Below are 25268 nucleotides of genomic sequence, written 5' to 3'. Positions count from 1 at the left end.
GGAGGATGTGTTGCTATTTTTTTTTTACATGTGATGCCCGTCAGAAAGGTATCACTTATAGATAAGGTAGCTTTCTGATGAAGATCTAACGAAAGTAAAAGAGTAAGCTATTCAGCTATGTGGGGAAAGAGCCCCAGGAAGAGAGAACATCAAGTACAAAGGTCTTAAGGCAGGAACATGCTAAGAAACAGCATACAGGCCTGAGTGGTTCGAGTGGCATGACGAGGACGGGACAGGAGCAGAAGATGAGCAGCAGCAGGAGCTCTCAACCTTAGCTGCCACTAAGTCACCAGAGGAGCTTCTGCAAAATACACAAGTTCCACTTCTAGTACGAGAAAGTAAGTCAACTGAAATAGATGAGAGCAACCAGAAAAGATGGACCAAATGTCTGTTCCTGGGCAACAAAGAATTATAGTCAAGATCCGAGAGACAAAGGAAACCCTGCTCTGGGGGCCACACTTCCCCTGGGGGTATCTTGCACATCCAGAAGAAGCCACTAAGAACTGAACAGAGCACCTCAGGCACCCCAGGTCTCAGGGGTCAAAAACTGGACTTTACGGACCTCCAAAAGGGGAAGGCTTGGTGAATTCCCCACGCTGTGGGTTGGGCCTCTGCAATGCCACATGCTAGAAGTAAATGAAGTAGAAATAGTCTGGATCTCAGAAGGACTGAAGCCCACCTTCAAATCACCTTAATCCCTGATTGCATTAATATGATCCAGATTGCCAATTCCACTAGTCATCTCCCAGAAACAAATACAAATCCTCCCTGGAGCACTATATCATTACTCTAAGCTTTAATTCCCTCCAAAATTTTTAAATTTAAGTCTCCATCACTCAAAACAAAAACAAAACACAGGTACATGAGAAGACAAGATACTGTGATCAAAAATCACGAGAAGCAGCAGAAAACAGAAACAGATCCCAAAGAGACCCAGACGATGAAGCATTCTTTCAGAAACAAACTTTATTAAAAAGAATGATTAGGATGCTCAAAATGAAAATAAAAAATCAAGAAGAATTTGTGGCAGAAAATCTGAAACTATAAAAGAGCCAAAATTGTAGAAATTAAAAACTGACAGACCTGCAAGGGGAAACAGACGATCCACAATAGAGGGGAACTGGCATACCTCTCTCAGTAATTAAGAGAACAAGTTAAAAAAATATGTATGTATGTATGTATGTATGTATGTATGTATGTGTGTATGTGTGTGTGTGTGTGTGTGTATACAGGTATATAAGATTTGAACAACACAATGAACAAATGCAACCTGACATGTAAAGAATATTCTGGCTCTACCAACTACAGAATATACATACTTTTCAAAGTATGAATCATTTATAAAAACTGACCATGTGCTGAGCCATAAATGAAGTTTCAAGAACTACCAAAGGAAAAAAATCACACAAAGCATGTTCTCAGATCACAGTAGAATAAATAAGCTCAAATATAAGGAGATAACGGACTTCCCTGGTGGCACAGTGGTTAAGAATCTGCCTGCCAATGCAGGGGACACGGGTTCGAGCCCTGGTCCGGGAAGATTCCCACATGCCATGGAGCAACGAAGCCCGTGAGCCACAACTACTGAGGCTGCGCTCTAGAGCCCACAAGCCACAACTACTGAGCCTGAGTGCCACAACTACTGAAGCCTGTGCACCTAGAGCCCTTGCTCCACAACGAGAAGCCATCGCCATAATTAGTCCGTGCACCGCGACAAAGAGTAGCCCCTGCTCACCACAACTAGAAAGCCCGCGTGCAGCAACAAAGACCCAACGCAGCCAAAGATTAAAAAATTATTTAAAAAATTAAAAAAATAGGGATAACTAAAAAATCCTCATTTGTCTGGAAATTAAGCAATGACATCGAAATGGCTTACATGTCAAAGAACTGATAACAGGAAAATTAAAAAATAGTTTTAACTAACTGATAATGAAAATGCTAATGTAAAAAGAGTACAAAGCACATAAATCTGGGCATAAAGGAGAACTTAGTCTTAATAGTATATATGGTAACGTAAGAGGCTTAAAAAAACGCCAACAATGTATTCATCTATTTCAAAACATTTAAAGAAGAACAGCAAATTAAACCTAAAGAAGGTAGTGAGGAAAAACAAAGGATAAGAGCAGAAATCAATGACATAAAATACAAGCATATACCAGGAGATGATCAACAAAGTCAAAAGTTTATTTCTTTTTAAAGACTAAAAAAACTGATAAACCTCTAGTGAGAGCGATCAGAAAAAAAGGAGGTACAAAACGTGTAAGACAGGACATCAATACTGCAGACAATAAAAAGATAAAAGGATCTTATAAACTACTTTATTTTTAAATTTAGATTAAATGGACAAATTCTTAGAAAAACACAATTTACCAAAACTCTCATAAGAAGATGATAGTTCGATGCCTATTAAGGAAATCAGATCCATAATTTAAAACCTTTCCTTAAAGAAAACCTCATGCCCAAATGGCTTCACTGATAAATTCTTCCAAACATTTAAGGAAGAAATAACATCAATCTTACACACACTCTTCCAAGGAACAGAAAAAGAAGGACGGACACTTCCCAACTCATAAGACCCACATAACCTCAGAACCAAAACTTGATGAAACATTACAACAAAGGAAAACTGCTGGCCAATCTAACACACAAAAATCTACGTTTTTGTGAATTGCTCACAAAAACCTACACAAGATTGTTCACAGCACCTTTATTTGTAATAGCCCAAAACTGGAGACAAACAGAATGTCCTACAATAGGTGCATGGTTAAACCAAACTCTGACTCATTCATGCCACGGAATCCTACTTAACAGCAAAAAGAAACAAAACTATTGACACATGCCAAACAACTTGGATGGGCCACAAGGGCATTATGCTGAGTTGGGGGACGAGAATCTCAAAAGATCAGATAATGATAACTTCATTGACATAAAATCCTTGAAATAACAAAATTATAGAGATGGAGAAAAGTTAGTGGTTTCCAAGGCTTGGGGATGACTGTGGGAAGAGGAATGGTGTTACTATAAAGGGGCAGCATAAACGAGATCTTTGAGGTGATGAAATAGTTCTGTGTCTTGATTGCTATGGTGGTTACACAAACCTACAATGTGATAAAATGGCATAAAACCTATACACACATTGTATAAATGTCAATTTCTTGGTTTCCATGTTCTCCTATAAGTTGCATAAGATGTAACCATTGGAAGAAACCAGGTGAAGGGTCCACGGGACCTCTCTGTACTATCTTTGCAACTTCCTATGAATCTGTAATTATAGATAAAATGTTAAGGGGAACAAAAAGAGACTGCTGCTTTGTTGAGAACAGACAAGAGGGGCAAGGAAGACCAGATAGGGAAGATGCTGCAATAACAAGGGTAAGAGATGACAGCAGTTTAGGCCAGGATGGTAGCAGTGAAGAAATTAAACAGCTGAATACTGGACACACTTTGAAAGTAAAACAGCTAGGATTTCCTGATGGTTTGGATATGGGTGAAAGAAAGAGAAGATTCAAGGGTGAAGGTTTTTGGCCTGAGCACAGAGATGCATAGAGTTTCCAAAGACTGGGATGGTGATAACTATGGAAAGAACAGATGAGAAGCAGAGTAAGGACAGGACATCTTAAGTTTGAGATGTCTGTTAGACATCTGTGTGGAGACAGTGAGGAGACACTTGCATAGCTGGGGCTGAGGTCAAGGGCTGGGAGTCTAGAGTGAAGACATACATTTGGGAATCTTCACTGAACAGAAGGTACTTCAAGATGAGAGACTAGATAAGATCTCCTAAAGAGTCTAAATGGGTGTAAATAAAGAGAAATGGTCTGAGGCCTGTACCCTGGGATACTAATATTCAGAAATCAGGAAGATGAGGAAAAACAAAGACAGCTGAGGAAAGGGCAGTGGGATAGCAGACCCAAGATAAAATAATGACCTAGAAGTCAAAAAAAAGTAGTATTTCACACCAGAAAAAGTGTCTGACGGACTTCCCTGGTGGCAGATTGGTTAAGAATCTGCCTGCCAATGCAGGGGACACGGGTTCGTGCCCCGGTCCGGGAAGATTCCACATGCCGCGGGGCGGCTGGGCCCGTGAGCCATGGCCTCTGAGCCTGCGCGTCCGGAGCCTGTGCTCCGCAACGGGAGAGGCCACAGCAGTGAGAGGCCCACGTACCGCAAAAAAAAAAAAGAAATAAAAAGTGTCTGACAGTACCAAATGTTGTTGAGGATACAGAACAACAGGAACTTTCATACACTGCTGGTGGCAACATAAATTGCTATATATACCACTTCCTAGGTCATATACTGGTCCACAGTAACTCCTGGATCTATACTCCAGGAGGCATGAATAAGAAGGCTCCCAGCAACAATGTGGGTGGCTGCCAAAAAATAAGAAGAATCCTAATGTCCTTCAAAAGCACAATGGATAAGTTGTAGTATATTCATAATGGATACTATATAGGTATAAAAATGCACTATAGCTATATGCAATAACATGAATATATCCCAAACAATGCTGGACAGACAGACGTCAGTCACAAAAGATTAAACTCAATATGATTCCATTTCTAAAAAGTTCTAGGCAATATCCAATTAATTGTTTAAAAAGCACACAAAGGTGGAAAAGCTTTAAAGAAAATCAAGGAAACAATTATCAAAAAATCAGGAATCGCAGTTCATGGGGCACGGAGGTGATGTACAGGATAAATAAATGGCTTCTGAGAAGGTGACAATGTTCTGTTTCTTAACTAGGATGGTGATTATATGGAATTGTTAAATAATTACTTGTTTTTAAATTTATTTATTTATTTCTGGCTGTGTTGGGTCTTTGCTGCTGTGCGTGGGCTTTCTCTAGCTGTGGTGAGCAGGGGCTGCTCTTCGCTGAGGTGCGCGGGCTTCTCATTGCGGTGGCTTCTCTTGTTGTGGAGCACAGGCTCTAGGCATGCAGGCTTCAGTAGTTGCGGCTTGCGGGCTGTAAAGCACAGGCTCAGCAGTTGTGGCGCACGGGCTTAGTTGTTCCGTGGCATGTGGGATCTTCCCGGACCAGGGCTCGAACCAATGTTCCCTGCATTGGCAGGTGGATTCTTAACCACTGTGCCACCAGGGAAGCCCAAAATAATTACTTTTTAAATGATAAATATTTTATACTTTTATATATACGTGCCATATCTCATAACTAAATATACCAGAAATAAGTGTTCATCTGTGTCCAGTGTTGCTGAAAAGCTGCCTAAGATGAGTACTGAAAGCTAACCACTGAACGCAATAACGTGAAGGTCACAGGACAGACTTAGGTAGAGTGACAAGGAAGAAAGGCTGATTAGAATAAGTTGTGTTTTTTTTTTAACTTATTAATTTATTTTTGGCTGTGTTGGGTCTTCATTGCCGTGCGCAGGCTTTCTCTAGTTGTGGTGAGTGGGGGCCACTCTCCGTTGCGGTGCGCGGGCTTCTCATTGTGGTGGCTTCTCTTGTTGCGGAGCACAGGATCTAGGAGCAAGGGCTTCAGTAGTTGCAGCATGTGGGCTCAACAGTTGTGGTTCGTGGGCTCTAGAGCACAGGCTCAGTAGTTGTGGCGCACAGGCGTAGTTGCTCCACGGCATGTGGGATCTTCCCGGACCAGGGCTCAAACCCGTGTCCCCTGCACTGGCAGGCGGATTCTTAACCACTGCGCCACCAGGGAAGCCCCTAGAATAAGTTTTAAAGAAAGTGTGGAAAAGGAGAAAGAAACAATAGGCCACTCTTTCTGAAGGTACTGCTATAAAGGGGAGCAGAGAAATGGGAGGAAGCTGCAGAATCAAGGGGGAGTTAAGCTTTGTCTTTCAAATGGGAGGCATTATAGCAGGTTTTTATGCTGATGAGAATGATCCAGTAGAAAAGCAGAAAAGGAGGAAATGACGCTGGTGAGGAAAGAAAGAACTGCTAGAATAATGTCCATTTGTAGACAAAAGGGAATGTGATATAGTGGACAAGCAGAAAGGCTGGTCTTTATTCGGTCAAGGGAGGGAAAGCAAAGCGCATGAGTACTTAGAGCAAATAAGGTCATCAGACGAGAGGGAGGCCTGGGGAGGGAAGTGTGAAATGACACAAGATTTGCAACAGCTGTCTAGGAAAACTGGGGAACTCTAGACTTTACAGGATGATTTCCAGCCAACACAAACAGTCTACTTAAGGTTAATGTCTGAAACTTAAAGGGAAAACAGTTAAGATGACTATGTATTTTTTTCTCCAACGATGTCCAACAACCTGGTGTAGGCACACAGTTGGATTTCAACCAGAGCTGTCAGGAAGACAGGATCAACAAAGTGAAGGTATATGCTAGGGCGTGATTATTAATGACAGACCACGTGAATATAAGCAGAGAAGGGACAGAAGTGAGTACATGAGGAAGGAGAGGGACTAAGAAAAGTTAACAGAATCAATGGTGAGGTTCGAGAATTGGGGCAGGAGGACTGCTCCTGACAGTATGATGATGAGAGGCGGTTTACAAAGTGGGATTCTTGAGAATGAATTAGGGAGATGGCACAGGTACAGTTATAGAAGACAAGGTCTAGGATATGTCCACAGAATGGGCACCTGAGGTAAGGTAGAAAACAAGGTATTTGTGGGAGAAGAAGTCAAGGAATTAAGAAGTCAAAATTCTGAAAAAAAAAAATCATCTAAATGCATATTGAAATCACCAAGAATTCTAAGAATAAAGTTTAAAAGCAAATGTCAGGAGGCTAGGTGGTAAAAACATGAAAGTATGAGGAAGACTGCAGCAAGTGTCTGGAGGCAATGACCTTGGCTCCCTCATCTGATAGCTAAGGCACAGAATGTGTAGGTGACCTGCCCAAGTCATGTAGCTAGTAACTGACAGGGCTCAAATGGAAACACCAACTGTCTGGTTCTATTTTAAGCTATAAATTGACAGACCAGCAGTTCCCAAACTCTTGAGAAAGACTGTTGATGTTAAAAACAAAACAAAACAAACAAAAAAAAAACCATAAAAAACTGTCACGTTAACAATAGATATACTTTTACTATCTAGAGAAAGAAAAAATACAAAACCCAAAGAACTGCTATGAATTCAGTGACTGAAATAAAAATTTTCATTATTAACCATAAGAATCTACACATATATTTGAGACATATTTATTCAATCATTTATTATATATTTATTCAGTCATTCAATCCAGAGACATGGTTATGTGAATCTCTTTCAAAAATTCTTTGCTGCTGTGTGAGCACCCTCTGGAAGAAAACAGCTTTCATTCCACAACATTTCTTGAGCATTGGTTTTGTAATAGTTATGTGGTGAGGTCTGGAGGATTCCTTACCCTTGAGGAGTTTACAGTGTAAGGCAGTGATTCTCAAACTTTTCAGTCTCAAGACCACTTTACCCTCTTAAAAAATTATTGAGCACCCAAAAAACTTTGTTTTGTGGGTAATATCTATCAATATTTAGCATATTAGAAGTTAAAACAAAAAAATTTTAATGCAATATACAAAAAATTTCATTAGCCATCAGAGTGACGATGCCATCACAGGTCATATACAGCTTCTAGACAACTGTACACTCATGAAAGACAGAGTGGAAAGGGTGAAAAAACAAAGCCTTAGTATTACTATGAAATAATTTTGATCTGGTGGACTCCCTGAAAAGTCTTTAGACCCACTGGAATTCCAGTGTTTAAATAAATAGATTGGGCCATTCCACTATTTTTGTCATATCAAAATTGTTAGAATAATAATATCATTTGTGGTAGGTGGGTTGTCCCAGGTGAAAATATGGTGTTAAACATCCCACCTTCTAGTATAAATAGAGATGAAGGAAGGAAGGGAGGGAGGGAGGGAGGGAGGGAGGAATGTTTTTTGTGGCATAATGAGAAGAGTAAGTGGATTTGCATTTGAGTATCTACTGTTTCCAGGCACTGAATTGAGCATTTTAATCTGACAACAGCCAATAAGGTTGGAATAATATCAGTACATAAAGTGATGAACTAATCGCTCAAGAGCTAAAGCTAGTAAGCAGGGGCGCTATGACTGGAACCAGGTCACACTGACACTAACGCCTGTGCTCTTTCTGCTGAAACTCTAATCTGAGTTCACACAGACTAGTACAAATGGAAGACAGTCCTGAATTTTCCAATACACTTTTCTCCTCCTCTATGTTTTTGTTTTCTCTTTCTTGGTTACATTAACACTTCCAAGTATGACAAGATCATCAAACTGATGAGTGACCGTGACAACGTCTCCTCCTCGCTTGTGACTTTTCTCTTCGCCTCAGACCAGCGGTTCTCAAAGTGTTGTCCCTAAGTCTATGCAGTAATGGAATCTGATCAACATAGCCAAATGAGTTCGTCACTAATAAGAATAAATGACAGCAAGCTGATGTCACTAATGGGATGGAAGAAAACCAATAAACGTTCTTATATGACTTGGGTTAAAAATTAAGTTCTCTCAGCTCTAACAAGAGACGCATCCCATGGCCATCTCCATCACTGCACACATCCAACCCCAATAAAAAACTTGCACACTCACCTTCTTTATCAGTAACTGACCAGGAATATTTCTGAAAAGGCTTACTAGATGGAAGGGGGTCCATTTCCAGCACTTTATAAATCTGGCCAAAGGCTGATAGTCTGAGTGCATGCTAAAGAACAAAAGATTGTATTTATTCAAATTTCAAATGTTTCATTCATAAAGCCCTTAGAACATCTAGCTAAAAACACATTCATCAAATACTATTATTATGATGACAAAAGTCCCTAACAGCAGGCAAGAATAAAGTGTTTAAATAAATTACATGATATCCCTCTAATAGACCACAGTGATATGGCCCATCTCATACCTGTGCACTGTGGGTAATATCTTCTTTTTGTTGGATGGTCATATAGCTCAGAGCATCTGTTGGGTCCCTCTCGCAAGGATCATGAAGACCAGGACCCCCTTTAGCAAAGGCAAAAGAAAAACTCAAGTATCATTCAGAACTGAGTTTAGAATTCAATAAACTAACACAAAATAGAAAGAAAAGAATGGAGAGAAAAAGAAAAAAAAAACTAAGGAACGAGGTTAAAGATCTCCTCAATTTAAATGGAGTAAAAAGGACACTCATTTTCAGTATGTTAGCATATAAATGTCCTTATTTTACTAGAAGTCACTTGTATATCTAAGGTCGAAATTGGGTTTTAACTCTGAGAATTTAGAAATGGCATGATGAATCATCCCAAATCTTTAAAGGGATTACATATGGAAAATAAGACCAAATTTAATTTTTCCAAATTAATCACCAGATTGCAAACAGAATGAACTTCATACATTTTAACTCAACATAAACATTTTCAAATTCAAAGCTCTAGGTGAAGCAAATTCATAGCAGACACAATATCTTATTAGTACCTTTTATGTTAGTACATATGGAACATAAATTACAATTATTGAGAGAGAGTTTTATGGCACTTCTCCAACATTCAAGCATTCTAGTTGCTAAAATTCCAAGAAAAACAACTCCTACACATCATTTCCCTGGGCAGAGGACAAACTTAGCACATAATAGAAAACTAAACTAAAATGAAATTTTTCTGATTCTTCTGCCTCCACAGTTTGAAACCCTTACCAGGAAGTAGAATTCCAGATGCCAAACACTCCATTACTCGTCTCAAGGCCTCCCCAGCGCCCAAAGGTCTATTACAAGTACCTATAGACTTTTCACATATAAGCTCTAGTGGCTAGAAGATATTAAATTACAAATTAGTACATGCACCAAGTGTTAAAAGGATTCCAGTTAAATGTGAGCTGACATTTCTATCTACAATGGAGGCCAAAAAGGTTAAAGTCCATTTAACATTTAGGGCCCAATTAACTTTTCCCACTTGATTATCAACTTTTACCCCAGCCAGAGTGTTTAAATCAACCATTTTTGAGATAATATATTCAGAAGACATTTTGTCACCAAAACTTTATTTTTATTTACCCTGAAAGGATTACTTAAGAAACTGCAGTCATCTAATTGACTTAACAAAGTTTTAACAAGCCTTCATATAGGTTAGTAATAGCCAATAAATAATCAGTGTTCAAACCCAGCCCACCTATATCTCCCACTTAACCTAGGAAGCACTCAAACCACAGTAAGACTTCATTTCAGACATCCTGCCCCAACTATTACAACTGGAATTAAAGAAGGACCAAATCTCCATATTTAATAAACTAAAAACTCACGATGCCAATATCTAATAATTGCTAAATTAATTTAAAATGATCCTTTTATAGCTTTATTTGTTTTATAATGTTCTTTATTGGGTCTTAATTGGTTCAAGCAAAATAATTTCCAAATTAAGTAAGTTTGGCAATATACATTATAAACTACAGTTAAGTGTACTATTCACCTGACTTCAATTACTAATATGAACTTATTTTTAAGCGTCTATACTCAAAGAGAAAGAAAAAGAGGGTAAGGGAGCCTTACACTGGTATACCAGGTAATTTTTACTTTAAACGGAAGTAGCACTGAAAGAGAAACGTGCCAGTCACGCAGGCTTTCCTGGGCAGTAGGTGAAGAATAATCAACCATCAGTGCAGAGTGAAGTGCAGGAAGACACTTACTTTTAACAGGTATAGAAACTGTTTGTCAGAAAAAATAGCTCAGTCTGTATAGTATGAATATGATGAAGTAGAAAAGTTATATTCATAAAAAAGAATTCATATAAAAAGATCCATAATTTTTTTCCAGAACAAAAATAGATAATGCACACCTTAGCTAACTCAGAATATAGCCATTTTACAGTAACATATAATTTCTACAGGATTTCCTCTAACTATAGCTTCAGAATGTGCTTTTAATCATATTTAAGTACTTACCCATCCTTTTAATGGTGCCCATGTGGGGACTCTGTTGCACAAATCACGCAGAATTCGGAGGACAATTACGCATGATTTTAATCCATTTGCCCTTGCCTAAAACAAACGAAATGGTTCCAATATCCCTGTTGAAATCCACCCTTAATTTTAAGGACACTGATCACGGATAGGTTCTTTAAAATGAATACTAATTAGTTAGTCATTCATAAATTGTCAAGTAAACAAAAAAATCAAGTTCTTAAGAGTAGTAAAATTATGGTTTAGAAAGGCAGGTTTTAAAGTAAAGGAAGCATATTATTAAAGTCACTTTTATAGCCTCATGGCAACCCCATTTCCAGGCAACTCTGTCTGAACTTTTAGCTTTTCTCACCCCATGTTTGGATTTTATAAGCTATCATCTGAAATTCAGAGTACTAAGCCAAAAAGGATCATGTGATAATTAAATATCACTAACTACAGGAGAAGCTATACTGGGCACTTTACCTAAATTAAAGCATTTGCTCCTACAATAACCCTAAGAGGCAGAGAGCACCCCTGTTTTATATATTACACAGAAACCATTAAGAGGCAGGTGTTCCAAATGAAACCTGCACAAGGCTACAATAACAGTAAGATAATAACAAAGAGCCAACCTGAAACCATTTGGCATGTCGAAGAGACGCCAAGGCGTTCAGGCATTTCTGCCTGTCCAATAAGTCCGGAGGATCTTTCATCGCAACCTTTTCTAATGGGAAAATGGGATAAAGAGAGACAGATACAGTTTGACCAAGGGGTTCCTGTCAAATTACCAAACGATAAAAATAAAAAGAAGAGTAGCATTTGAGTGAACTAATAAGACTCCCAGAAGATTTCAGGTTTTGGCTTTGTTGCTTTCTTTTTAAATTATGTGCACTATGATTACTTAAGTAAACAGTCAACAGAGCCATTCTGCACACAAGTCCAACAGGAGCACAAAGGCATTCGTTCAGTAAACAAATCAATGACCACTGCTACATCCAATCTGGGATCTTATTAAGCATGTATATAACACCACAGGGCACAAAATAGGTACATAGCACTTTTTCCTTTGGCAGGGGACAAAGAGTGGCAATCTGGGACCACGAGCAATAACAATTTTTCGCTATAGAAGGGATTTTAATCACTAATCAATTCTTAAGGAAAATTAGGGCTCTCTTAGGTCATCAATCTGAGATATACTAAGAATACACTGAGCATGGCAATTTTATTTTTTTACAACTGAATAAACTCATCCAACAAGATAACCATTAATAGAAACTTTACCCCACTGATGAGAACTCTGCCAGTGTTACCTTGGAGTTTTCTAATTATTTCTTTTCTAAACCAAAATTATTAAAACTACAAATATGAAAAACACTGAAATACACTTCAAGTTTTACATAGCTTTTTTTCAAAAAGCAGCAAAAAATACTATCTAAGTACAACTATTTGACTTGCCTTAACATTTCAAAGTTGGATTAGATGGCCCAGAGCAGCAAAATTAAGAACTCAAATGTGTGATTAGTGACAAACATCCACATTCGAGAAGCTGTCACAAGATACTAAACCCACGTTTAGACAGCCAAATTCATTTCCTCTAAGCCACTAGGAAGTGGGTTTTTAAACTTTTGAAGACTTGGTGCATTACTTAAATGCATACAACATACAAATGTTTCTTGGAGAACAATTCTTTGACTAATCCAATTAAGTCATATTCACCATCCTCTTTTAAGAACTCTCTTAGCAAGTCCACCAACACTCCTTCCTGGTATAATCATGACAGTCACAAACTCAGCAGTATGTCTATGTGGGCTTTCCTTATTGGCTGCAACACGTAAAGGCTGAAGTGCTACACACTTATTTTTTGACCAGGCGAGCTCTACAGCAGATACTTGCATTGTTTCACATTAATCTCTGCCAACAAATTCAAAACACGGGGTTTCATTTCATCACCCCTTTTTACTCATTAAATGGAAAGCCTCAAAAAGAACTGTTAATATGTTTTTATTTATAAACATAAGCAAACAATACTATGGGTACTTATTTCATAGGTGATCTAGTTCCTGGCCTTGCTTAATTATGTCTTTTTAATGACACAAAGCATACAACTCACTCATTTTCATGTTTATATGTGAAAATGTTTAACTGTGGTCAATACAAGCATCTGTGTATAAAGCTCACGTACAAGGTAGCACAAACTACTGTAAATGAACAATTAGGATCTCTTAAAAGTTAGACATGACAAAGGTTGACTGACTGCTAAATAATGTAATCCCAAGAAAAGGTATGGACCGTGCTTATTTTTTAGGACTTCAATCTTTAAGTTAAGAGTAAAGCAAACTAAGTTTTATTCTATCATTGTATCAAGTAGGAGTATTTGGAAGCGGAGGGTCAATGGAAGAAGGGAGTGAGTCAGAGGAAGTTTGGATAGGAAAAGACAAGGCAAAACAACTCTTTGAACTTTCTGATACTTTCGTCCAGTGAACAGAGCTTGTAATTAACATCTGCTCATCACCACAGAGACATTTTTATTTAATGGCAAAAATGTTTAGACAAATTCTTTCATTCCCAAAGTCAGATTATATCCATTAATTCTTATTAAAAAATAAAAATAAAAATACTGACATCTGCTTGCTACAGACAGTCAACATTTGGAGGCAGCAGATTCTACTAAAAAGAGATGAAAGGGACAGGCAGTGAACAGAAGACTTCCACCGGATTCCTTTTTATATCACCATCACAATGGCCATGTTTCTTTTCTTCATGCTCTGACCATCAAAAAGTCAAAAGATCCAAAATGTTTCAATATTCATGAGGTGGGAAACAGCAGAGGAGATGTAATCATTTATCTTATTTTATCTTCTTCAAAGTTTCTTATTTTAAAACTATATAAATTTATATGGCACTGCAGTGCTACTTATAAGCCCTGCTTGCCTATTTCCTTTATATAATTAATTACATAGTTTTTTATATTTTCATTCATTAAAAAAAATAACTTACTTAATGTGGCAATCACAGGATTGTTGCTGGAAAAACACTGCTACTTCTCAAAGAAGAACCTCAAGTTTAACATTTCTGTGTGAACTTTAACATAGATGTTTCAATTTTGCGGGGAAGCAAAGCTTTTCTGATAAAAAGGCATCTTGGAGTCTTTAACTTAGAAACAATGGAACTGTGAGCCATTTCATTTTTTCCTACAGTGACCAGTAAAACAGATAGGGGATAGCAACAAAAATGACAAAAGCAAAGAAAACAGCTTTTTAAAAACTTCACTGCTCAGTAACCTGGTATCAGGGCATGAAGGTACATAAAACATTCGAAACAATGGAAGCACTGAAAAGAAGTCTATTATGCCTAACTTCATTTATTTGGTTAGAGGTTAGATCAGTGACCAGAAACACACCGTATGGCAGGAAATGCTGGTCAGTTTCCCTCCATCCCTTACATGCAAGCTAACTCTTTGCCCGTTCACAAAAACACTAGCCTGGAGATGGGGTGGGGAAAAGCCAGAACATGACTGTGTTAAATAGGATTTCTGTGCCTGGAACCTGGGCTCTTCAAAGGTAAAATAACCAAGCTGAGTTATCACGAAGGCCTCCTTAACATTTCAAAGTTGGAATGAAGCTGAGCTACTGAGCTGACAGCATTTCCAGGGTAGCCCGAAGATACTCATGCAGTCCCTTCTCCTAATTCCTTGAGGCTTTGCGGAGAGCAGACATTATGCTTCAAGTCACTGCCCGTGCGAAATCTCAGGCCACAATAATGTGAACAAGTAAATGTAGCACTAGGGTAAAACAGAGCACTGTTCTCCTACTTTATGGTAGAAACATCACTAGATATCACTTTTCTTCAGTGCCTCAGTAGGCAGTGAGCCACTGGAAAGATAGTGGCTACAGGTTTGCACTGGATAATGTAGGTCTAGCAGCTGGGGAAGGCAGGAAAATAAAGCCTGCAGCATTGTTATAAATCCTAGTTGTGATCTCTGGACTGGTCTGCCACCTAGCAGGACTCATGCTAGCGAACTTCTGCCAAAAAGCATCAGAAGTTCACACTGGCACAAATACGGAAAAGGGACTCTCGGGCAGCTTCTCTGTGAACCCCTGAGAATCTATCTTCATACTGAGGGCTGCGGTTTATCTTAGCCTTAGCCACAAGTGCCTCTGTAGTTTCCCTATCCACTTGGTTTCAAATTGCACTGTAAATACAATAAGCAGCTGGATTTATCAGCCTCATAGCAAATATACTTCTGGTTTAAAATCACAAGCACCAAAAGAAGCTTAGACTGTGTGATGCTCAGAATAACTAAATCAGCTAAGATGCTCCTATGATCATCCTAGATAGTAACTGGACTTAAGAGTCAGAGGAAACGGGTAAAACGTGAGACTTTCTTCATTTATACAACAGTACAATTATCTACCTCATAGAACTGTTGTGAGGGTTCAAATAAATCATATATGAGAAAGTGCTTATAACACAGTATGTTATAAAATACCTTAACAAAGCTAAATCTTCAATATATATTACTTGAATTCTGAGATGTCCACTGTTAATGCTTCTTGCATACCAGACAGTTCTATTTGATCAGATAATATGCTAGCTACAAAAATTCATTTAACAGATTTTCTTTTGATTGCCTACTAAGTATTAGGTACCACTCCAGGTGCTAGGGATAAAGGACAGAGGTAGGGAAAAAGACACCTGTCTCAATGAATCATAAACTTTATAGTAAGAGAGCTCATTATTAGCACTGCAGCAAATACAGTATACTGATTCCAATACTACACTTCAATGGCTATTTATGAGTTTAACTGTGTTTACGTTCACTTCTTCAGACCTATCATGTACATATTATTCTCACTGTGAACTCAAGGCACTTTGAGTAGATGAGTTTGTGCTGTGACATTTTTTAGTAAGCTGAGTAACTACTACTATTTACTAAGCAATCGCTTTGTGCTGAGTATCGTACAGGTTACATTACATAAATTCTCTCATGTAACAACTTTCTAAAGTATTCATTACCCACATTTTAAAATAAAGAAACCTGTCCAAGGTCACAGAGTAATAGTTAATGGAGTTAAGAATCAAACACTTGGCTGCCAGGCACCAAGGTCTGTGCTTTTTCTCCTGTGCCTTCTTTAGCAGGAAGCATGTAGTTATGGGGAATGGTTATTCTACAGGGCCTTCAAGTAAAGGGTTAGAATATGGAAAAAAGACTGGCGGCACAGGAGAACTCTCACCTGTGAAACATTAAACCACACCAAAGAGATTCACTATGTACTCTGGCCACTGAAAATCTAAACAGTGATTTGAAACGAGTAGTTAGATAGATCCACTTCTGCAGAGACAACCCTGAGGAGGTAAGTGTGATGCTCTTCACCTGCCCCAGTCCTCCAGTTCTGCCTGCTCTCGGACATTTTTTCCCTTTTTTGATTTTACCCAAATATGTGGCAAGTGAAGAGAGGGAAGAGAAAGACATAAGGTATGTATTGTGAACAGCCTGTTTGTTTTGTGGGAGGGGAGAAATTGAAATTCTATAGGAAAATGTCTCCCAAAAAGTTACAATGCCTATTTTTTTAAACTCTGAGAAAGAAAATGAACGCAGATTTTTTTAAAGAGATCTCTCTTAAACTCAGAAATCCCTGGAACCCAAATGAATCTTGTGCTTTCACCCCATGCAGCTGAAAAGAACTGCATCAAGGCAAGAGGAGCCATCTGGTGTGATAAAACAAATCCTACAGAATTGTATAGCCCAGATCTCAAATGCTTAGTTATACTGGATCCTCAAAGTTGCCCAGGAATACAAAAAACTGCTAGTGCAGATCAAAAAAAACCTCTTGACAGGGACTTCCCCGGTGGCGCAGTGGTTAAGAATCTGCCTGCCAATGCAGGGGACACGGGTTCGATCCCTGGTCCAGGAAAATCCCACATGCTGCGGAGCAACTAAGCCCGTGCCACAACTACTGAGCCTGCGCTCTAGAGCCCACAAGCCACCACTACCGAATCCCGCACACCCTAGAGCTTGCACACCGCAACTACTGAGCCTGTGTGCCGCAACTGAAGCCGTGTGCCTAGAGACTGTGCTCTGCAACAAGAGAAGCCACTGCAATGAGAAGCCCGCAATGAAGAGTAGCCCCCACTTGCCACAACTAAAGAAAGCCCACCCGCAGCAACAAAAACCCAACGCAGCCAAAAATAAATTAAAAATTTTAAAAAAACAAAACTTTGACAAAGTCCAAATTAGACAAAATGGGCAAATTATAAGAGATAACAAGCGAGTCAACAGGGCAGTGAGGTTAAGGAAAACGGCAAAGCAAATCTTTCTGCCATTTAAAAGGAGAGGAAGTAACGTGTAAATCATTAGATCCAAGCTGATTCTTTCATCTTACCTGATCCCACACAATTATGCTAACATCATCTGATGAGATTCATATTATAAAGAGGTCTTGGGATCCTTTAGTAACCCAAACACCTTGAATAGAGACTATAACTCTCCTACTCTCCTACAAATTCCATTCTGTAATAACTAGTCTTCTAGTAAGGGTGCAATATTCTAAGAATCTGTTTTCAGGTTCTCTGAACATAAAGTTATAAAGGCAACAGACTAAGCTTAAGGGCATCACTGAAAACTGATAAAATCCCATGTAAGTGCACAAAGCCATGGGGAAAAAGAAGCCTGATATTCTCAATACTTTTAAAGTAATGGAAGGGATGTCTACAGCTACAAGCAAACATTATCCAGTTTTCGGCAATTTCAAATCTAGACAAATCTAGCCTTTGGCAACTTCAATCTTCTTTCATCTCTCTATACTCAAAGAATTTTTAATAATATCTATAATTATAACTATACTTAGAAATGGTTAGTTTTACACTAGAGGGTCAAGAGAACACAGCTTACCAGAATTAACAGAATTATCTTGATACTTCAGAAATCATTTTATAGTTCTACAGTTAATGGTGAACTGTAAAGCTGTTAAAGAAATTAAGCCATTTAAGATTGGTTCTTCAGAGGTGTTAGAGATACTATATGCAGCCAAAAAAAAAAAGTACAGGCATAAACCTAATTATAGATAGGATGCATTTTAATTTTAAGCTATGACTCATAAATGTGTCTAGTTTATATCCGTCGGGTATGGTATAGCTGATTTTAGTTACCCCAGAAGACTTTTTACAAAAGGAGTCTATCACTTTTACTTTAAGAAATCCTGAGTCATGTCTGCCAAAACTCGAAATTCTAACATCTCTGGTAAATGTGTCTTTTTCTTCCTTTATCATCAACTTGAAATAAATTAAGACACTAACCAATACTTCTTGCTGCACTGGTATTTCAGGTAGGGGAGTAAGCAATGGAACCTGCTGAATGTCTAGTGATGAAAAAACAGCAACAGGGAGTCCCCCCCCACCCCACGTTGGTCCAGTTAAGCCGCATTGCCTCTAAATTGTCATGATAGGGAGGGGCCAGTTGGTCAAAGGTCTGACACGGGAAATATCACATGGCAAGTTTCTAGTGACAGGACTGAGAGGCAGTAACAAGCTAATGTGAAAGGATAAAAATATCAAAAAAGAAACCCAGCTCCATCATTACTTCTCAAAACTGAAGAGATTTATCACTCTTTTGTACGATGACATTGCCATGCAGAAATTCTTTTCAACTTCAGAAGAAAGTTAGTTTAAAGCATGATTCCCACACATATAAAATTTTAAATGTTAACAGGATCACAAACCTCCTAGAAAAGAAATTTACTAAAGATTATTTATTAAAAAAAAATCAGTCCCCCAATTTGTATCTCTTACATTATAAAACATTTACACTTAGGCAATTAGATAAAGCATAATTCTTAAGAGGTTATATAGTTATTAGAAGTCAAGAGAGATGTGCAAATGAGTAACTTGACACAATAAGCGAGTAAATTTGAAAATAATACTGTTTTGAACCACATTTAAGCCTAAAATCAGACCTAATAACCAAGCCACACAGAATAGGTTGGCTGATACCAATAACACTGCAATACTAGACAAAGTAAAACAGAACACCAAAACAGTATAAAAATTAAAGTGGATTTAAGACCAACATGATAAGCACAGGTTTTTGAATTAATTAACGTATCTTATATTTCCAATATAAACATTTTTGTAAAATACAGTGATTGTGTAAATAAAGCTGCTTAAAATACTATAAGTGGCGTAAAACAAATGAAGACAGGTATTTCTTAAATCCATAAAACAATTAACATAGCATTCAAGAGAGTGCTTATGTGAACAAAACAAATATATATTTATATATATACATCTATCTATATATATATATATATATACACATGTGTACCTCCGTCCTTCTTCTCCAATTCGTCCCTAATTAGAGGGGAAGTAAGTATCACCTTCAAAGTTAGCGTGGGTTCTTTTGTATTCCGAATTATAATAGATGCCTCATCTACACATTGTTCCACTTGATATTTCTCTTCTGTGAGTTTCTGAAAGTCACAGAGATTTCAAAAATACCCAATTAATTAAAATTTCAAAAAATGAATGATTGCCCCTTAAGTTTTTAAATGTTATTAACGATTAGTATTACTGTGCTAAAAGAGCAAATAGTCTTTAACTAGTTCTTTAGTGTAGAGGTAACATTTTTCTCTCCTCCCAACTTACCAGCAAATCCTTTCTCCATCCCTCAAATAGCAACCACAATGTCAATCATCTATACAATTATTAAACAACATTTAAAACCATTCTTTCTAATATTTGAAAATGAAAGTTACCAAAAGCATCATTATATGAGAAAAGGTAAATTATTGTTCTTGAAATTATTACAGAGGACAAGTATAGAATAATAAACTCCCAGTTTAGAGAGCATTCCCAGCAGTTTATTATTCTATAATTGTTCCTCTGTACCGGTCCGTGGCCTGTTAAGAACCAGGCTGTACAGCAGGAGGTAAGTGGCGAGCAAGCAAGGGAAGCTTCATCTGCTCCCCCCCATCGCTCATATTACTGCCTAAACCATTGCCCCCCATGCACCCCCATGGAAAAACTGTCTTCCACAAAACCGGTCCCTGGTGCCAAAAAGGTTGGGGACCACTGCTCTAAACTGATAACTTTTTGATAGGACAGCCTAAACAGGAACTCCTACTTGCTAAGAACTTATAAGATTAGATAGGTTTTTATATAAGATTATGTAGATTTTTAAAGAAAATCAAGTAAGAATGAATAAAAAAGGATCTCTGCACAGTCACTCATCAGCAAAAAAGTTAATATAAACAAGTAACTAACTTCCTAACAACAGGTCTCAGAGATCATTCAAGTGAGACCTTCTTCAGGGCAAGTCATCTGACATCCACAGGGAAATGTACATTGCTTCTTTTAACATACAATTATACACATACAAAAAATAATCACCAATTAGAATCATATATTGTTATATTTAACGTATCATTAAAGTTAATAGTTTAATAAGTTGTGCAGGGCCATTCTTGGTGGTGAAATTTAGTATCTATTATCTGACATAAATAGCTGAACGGTAACACTCCTGGGTCTCTGCTCATCACCGAGCATTGAAGGAACTAAAAGCCATTTATATAAAACCAGCATTTTACCACTAAACATCCCAAAAAAGACAGAAAATAGAAAATTCATTACCTTAATTTTGAACAGAGGAAACCAAGGAAGGAAAAAGCCACACAGTGGCTAGAAAAACCAGAACTAGAATACAGAGAAAAAGCAGAAAACGGCTCACATTCATTTTGCCACTATAAGAGTATTAAAGATGTATCAGAGAAAAAGCAAACTAAATTTTTCAATTTAGTTTGAAATTGCAAGTAAATTTCAATGGTCCAGTGATTAAGAATCCAACTTCCAATGCAGGGGACGCGGGTTCGATCCCTGGTCGGGGAACTAAGATCCCACATACCACGGGGCAACTAAACCTGCACGCTCTAGAGCCTGCACACCACAACTAGAGAGTCCACATGCCACAACTACTGAGCCCACGTGCCACAACTAGAGCGCCCACAGCCACTAGAGAGTCCACGTGCTGCAACTACTGAGCCCATGCGCCACAACTAGAGAGAAGCCCACGTGACACAATGTAGAGCCCGCACACCACACTAACACCCGACACAGCCAGATAGATAGATAGATAGATAAAATATTTTAAACGATAAAATTTAAAAAAATAAAAAATAGGTCTCATGTATATGTCTTAAAAAAAAATTATACATGCAGATCACCATAAGACACATCCAAAGTAATAAACATATGGTATGAGTTTTGGGCTAGACTAATTCTAAGTGATTCTGGTTTTGGTCATCCTTCTCCCTTGCTCAAGGAAGTACTAAAATCACCCTAGAAAAGAGTATGTAGAGAAAAGGTAAGGTACAACCCCAATTAATTAAGCTACTTTGATAACTGAAAGTTTTGCTATAATAAGTACTCAGGAAAAAGATTTTTAATTCACAAGAAAATAAGATCATATCATATCAGAGACTGGTTTTCCAAATAAACACCAAGAAAACAAAGGGGAGGTAGTGATTTTTAAAGGTAAAAATCACATTTAAAATGATTTTCTGAAATATTATTAGTAATAAAACTATGTCTGTGCTTATGTGTATATATGTGGGTGTATATATGTGTGTACATGTATACAATTTAATATAAAATGGGTGTACAATTACATACCCATTTTATTTGGGTACCTTTACCCAAACACCTATGGTCATGGATCTAACCATCACACAAAGCAGCCGGTTTCACTGCCGGATTACTCTATTGGCTATGGTAAATTCAAATATGTTTCTTTTTTTTTTTTTTCAGCAGTTTAAAAAAAAAAATTTTTTTAATACATCTTTATTGGAGTATAATTGCTTCACAATGCTGTGTTGATTTCTGTTGTTTCTTATAATGTCCACCACTGGTCTTAAGAGTTCAGGCCACCTTTACCTTTTCCAAGAAGCTCTTCAAGATCTAAAGATATTTGTGTCTTTTTTCGGCTTCTCTAGGCTAAAAAGTCCTCCTCTCTTCAACTTTGAAACAGTTTACACAGCCCACACTCTCTCCTGGGTCCCTCCCTTGAACACCTGCTAGCTCGACAAGAATATTTTAAAACTGTGGTGCCCAGAAATAAAGACCCTCACTCAGGAGAGAAAATGCAGAGTTCACACAGTTGTGATCTACACAGAGAAAGTTCTATTAATGCAACTGAAGCTCCAATCTTCTCTATCTTCAATACTCAAGAAATACGACAGATCGTCAGGATAAGAACTTCAGTTTCTTAGTGCAAATGGTTCTCAACCCTTTTTCCATCCTGACATACCTGAAAATATGACCACTCTCATAAACAGGACGCACTAAGTGGAACAGAAAAGGGGGTGAGATGGTTGGAAAAGCCTCTATGTCCAACCCTTTGATCACTGCTTTAGCATAAATCTAAGAGTAACAATGTTCACTACAATAAAAGCAGAAATAAAGATTAAATTTTAAAACAATATAAAAAATAATGGAAAAAAGATGAATTTTGTTAACATTCTGATAACAAAAAGTATAGTTATTCAGAAAACCGTTACTGAGCTTTCCATTTCTTAAAGCTTTATTGTACTCCATGTTGCTTACCACTCTCCCTCCCCAAATGATCACATAAGGATTTAAAATAATTTTTTAAAAGAAATGAATTTAACCCTTGAAAGAACAGAAACCTTTCTTCAATCAGAATTGAAAATGGAAAAGCCAAATGTTTGTTCAGTCACTTAGAAAACCTTAAGATCTAAAAATGATAAAATAAAACAGTGCTCCAGAAGTTAATACAGGAAAATGTGTCAACAAGTAACACAAATTTGAGTGTCAGGAACAGTAGATTAAAAAATCAGGAAGATGGTTTTGAAGATCAGTTGGTGAATATGAAAGAAAATGATCCAGTAACAAAGCTAATAAAAACAAATTTAGAATTCATATTACTTGGGGGGAAAAAGTCTCTTTAGAAGAAATACAAATACAGGAAACCAACAACAAAAAAAGAGAGCATTCAACAACTCAACAGTTTGACCTTGTATACTCGTATCTATTTATGTGACATGGATGTAAAGACTAACTAATATGAAATCATCAAAAAGCTATAATCTAATTATACCACAGATAACACATCTGAAATTGAAAGGTGATCATTGCTTCCCAATTAGTGATGCAACTAGCCCTTGGAGCAGGCTGGCAGAGCAGGTCCTAAGGTGACCACAGCCCCAGATGAACCGGTTGACTTCAGCCCTGAGGAGCCCTCAGCCTCCAGCAGCATCCTCCAGGAAGCATGACAACATTAAAATTGTCTAAATGCATCCCAATGTGAAAAAGGTTTGGAAACAAGGAATTAATAGCGACTTTCCATTAACAGAATGAATGAGTGAAGTTAAATTAACAGTCTTCAATTTAAAAAATTATCATCTATGGAAGTCTCCAGTTGTCTAGGCTCTTTTTGATCTTTCAATTCTTTTCTGCATTATACCAACCTTTCTAAGAGTTTTATAATGCTGAGAGGCCTAGTCTGGAAAACATGAAGACTGTCAGCAAGACACATCTGAAAAATTTAAGACCGTACTTTAAGAGCCATCTTAATTTGGTAAATATATCCTTAATACTAATCACCAGAAGTTTGCCTTAGATGTGATGGATGAGTCACTGACCCAGAGTAGCAATTCCACTTGTCTGTACCTACCCTTTACTATTACCAATTTCTTATTAAATTTATCAAGGTCACGGCCTATTTTTACCTTTTTACAAATTCTCCTAGAGGTACAATTAAACTGTACTCACCTGAATCTGAATAGGAAGATTATCTTTGACTGTATTTAACAGGGTCTCTGTGGGTTTGTCTTTGCACATTAAAACCAGCTCCAAGTCCATATCATCTTTAATCAGCAAGCCTTTTGCAACCAGGCCAATCCTCATTACACCACATAATGTCCGACCACCTTGATCCCTAAAAATAAAAGTCTGAATGATTACTTTCACAACCTATTTCCCAAACTATAACTTCATCATCACTTGGCTTTCTGGCTAACCATATGAATTGATAAGGGAGAACATAAATCCAAATATCCAAAATTCTGCAAAAGTACCTCTCAGATTTAAGGCTCATAAACTATCTACCACAAAGAATCAATAGGGAGAATATTTCAGACTACAGATCTTTCAATACTTTATTAAATCTATATTGCTTAGGAAAATCCGAAAATACTGTATCCCCTTAAATATCTTTTCAATTTTTCTAACTTCCTCCTTCTGTCTTTTAATTAAGTAATTAAAGAATTGTGAGAAACATGAACACCATGGTATACTAAGAAGGAACATCAGGGTGGAAATTAAAAGACCTGAGCTCTACTCCTAGTGGTGCCTGCTGGCTCAGTATATGTAACTGTAAAATGGCTATCCACTAGATAAGCCTTAGCTCATCCCTTCTAGCTGTAGCATTCTAGGAATCCATAAAAGTTTCTGGGGAAAGGAGAATAATGTGATAAAAGTAAAGAGCTGAGGAACCCAAAGATGATCTGCCAACACAGGCATTCCATATCCAGTGGTAGCTAAAAGAACAAACATTCAAAGAACATCAAGTCATGAATGGTGTGTAAGAATACTGTTAACATCTATCCTTGATTTTAATACCAAAAGTTTCTTATTGGTTCATTTCCCTCAATCACAAGTGAAAATGTAACTAAACTGAGCGGTCATTCAACAAGCAAGCAACTGTTTGAGTATGGAAAACATACTAAAGGAGCTCCAAACTCTCCAGCTCCTGAGGCTCACACTGCAGACTAAGTACAAAAGCTGTTTAAAACCTGCTTCAAAGGGAAGAGAAAGGTGACATCTGAGAATAAACTGAGTGCCACAGATCTCATTAAACCTTACCAAGAGAGCCGTGTATTTGAAAGACAAGGAATGCGAATCTCAGAAAAAGTGATTAATTGCTCAAGTTCACAGAGAGAGTAAAATGGCAAAGCCGAGATTCAAACTCAAGTTGGTCTGACCATAACACTCAAGTTCTTTATATAATTACAGCTGCTTCCCAATTTCAGAAAAGAGAGAGGTCAAAATTAGAGAGGTCAAGCAAGGCAACCTGCAAGTGTGACTTCAGCAGAGTCGTGATTTGGTTAAATAGAAAAAAAGGTCATTCTAGCTGGAGGCAAAGAATCAGCAGAGTTGGGCCCAAGTCAGCAGAGTGGGGAATGAACTAGAGAAAGGAGAAGGGACAGAAGTAAATTGTGGCAGTGGAAACAAGACAGGAAGTTATAAATAACCCAGCCACGGCTCAGTGCCTGACACTCCTTAGAGAGTCAGTAAACGTTAAATCAATGAAAAACTATAAGGGTGGTACAAGTATAGAAAGAAAGAAAAAGCATTTTGAAGGAAGTGAACCAAGTATGGAATTATTTGATATTAAGAATAGAGTCTAGGGCTTCCCTGGTGGCGCAGTGGTAGAC

The 25268-nt window shown here is 37.7% G+C and overlaps 1 protein-coding gene across 10 annotated transcripts in view; it reads right to left on the bottom strand.

The window, feature by feature from the left end:
* Window positions 1-25268, bottom strand: part of STRBP (spermatid perinuclear RNA binding protein) — a 134712-nt gene that overhangs the window by 24593 nt on the left and 84851 nt on the right. For all 10 annotated transcript variants that reach the window (XR_010944863.1, XM_067743378.1, XM_067743376.1 and 7 more), the window contains exons 4-10: window positions 23605-23770; window positions 19145-19289; window positions 11457-11548; window positions 10825-10920; window positions 9584-9695; window positions 8819-8916; window positions 8509-8620 (exon numbers count right to left, since the gene is read on the bottom strand). Coding sequence is in view for 9 of the 10 variants with exons in the window: in XM_067743378.1 (XP_067599479.1) it covers window positions 8509-8620; window positions 8819-8916; window positions 9584-9695; window positions 10825-10920; window positions 11457-11548; window positions 19145-19289; window positions 23605-23770 (821 nt within the window). In the remaining variant the exon portion in view is untranslated. The remainder of the gene's footprint in view (window positions 1-8508; window positions 8621-8818; window positions 8917-9583; window positions 9696-10824; window positions 10921-11456; window positions 11549-19144; window positions 19290-23604; window positions 23771-25268) is intronic.

Source organism: Pseudorca crassidens, chromosome 7 (genome assembly GCF_039906515.1).
Source record: "Pseudorca crassidens isolate mPseCra1 chromosome 7, mPseCra1.hap1, whole genome shotgun sequence".
Classification (NCBI taxonomy): Eukaryota; Metazoa; Chordata; class Mammalia; order Artiodactyla; family Delphinidae; genus Pseudorca; species Pseudorca crassidens.
Note: the sequence above shows the minus strand (reverse complement) of the source record. Positions and strands in the feature narration are given on the sequence as shown.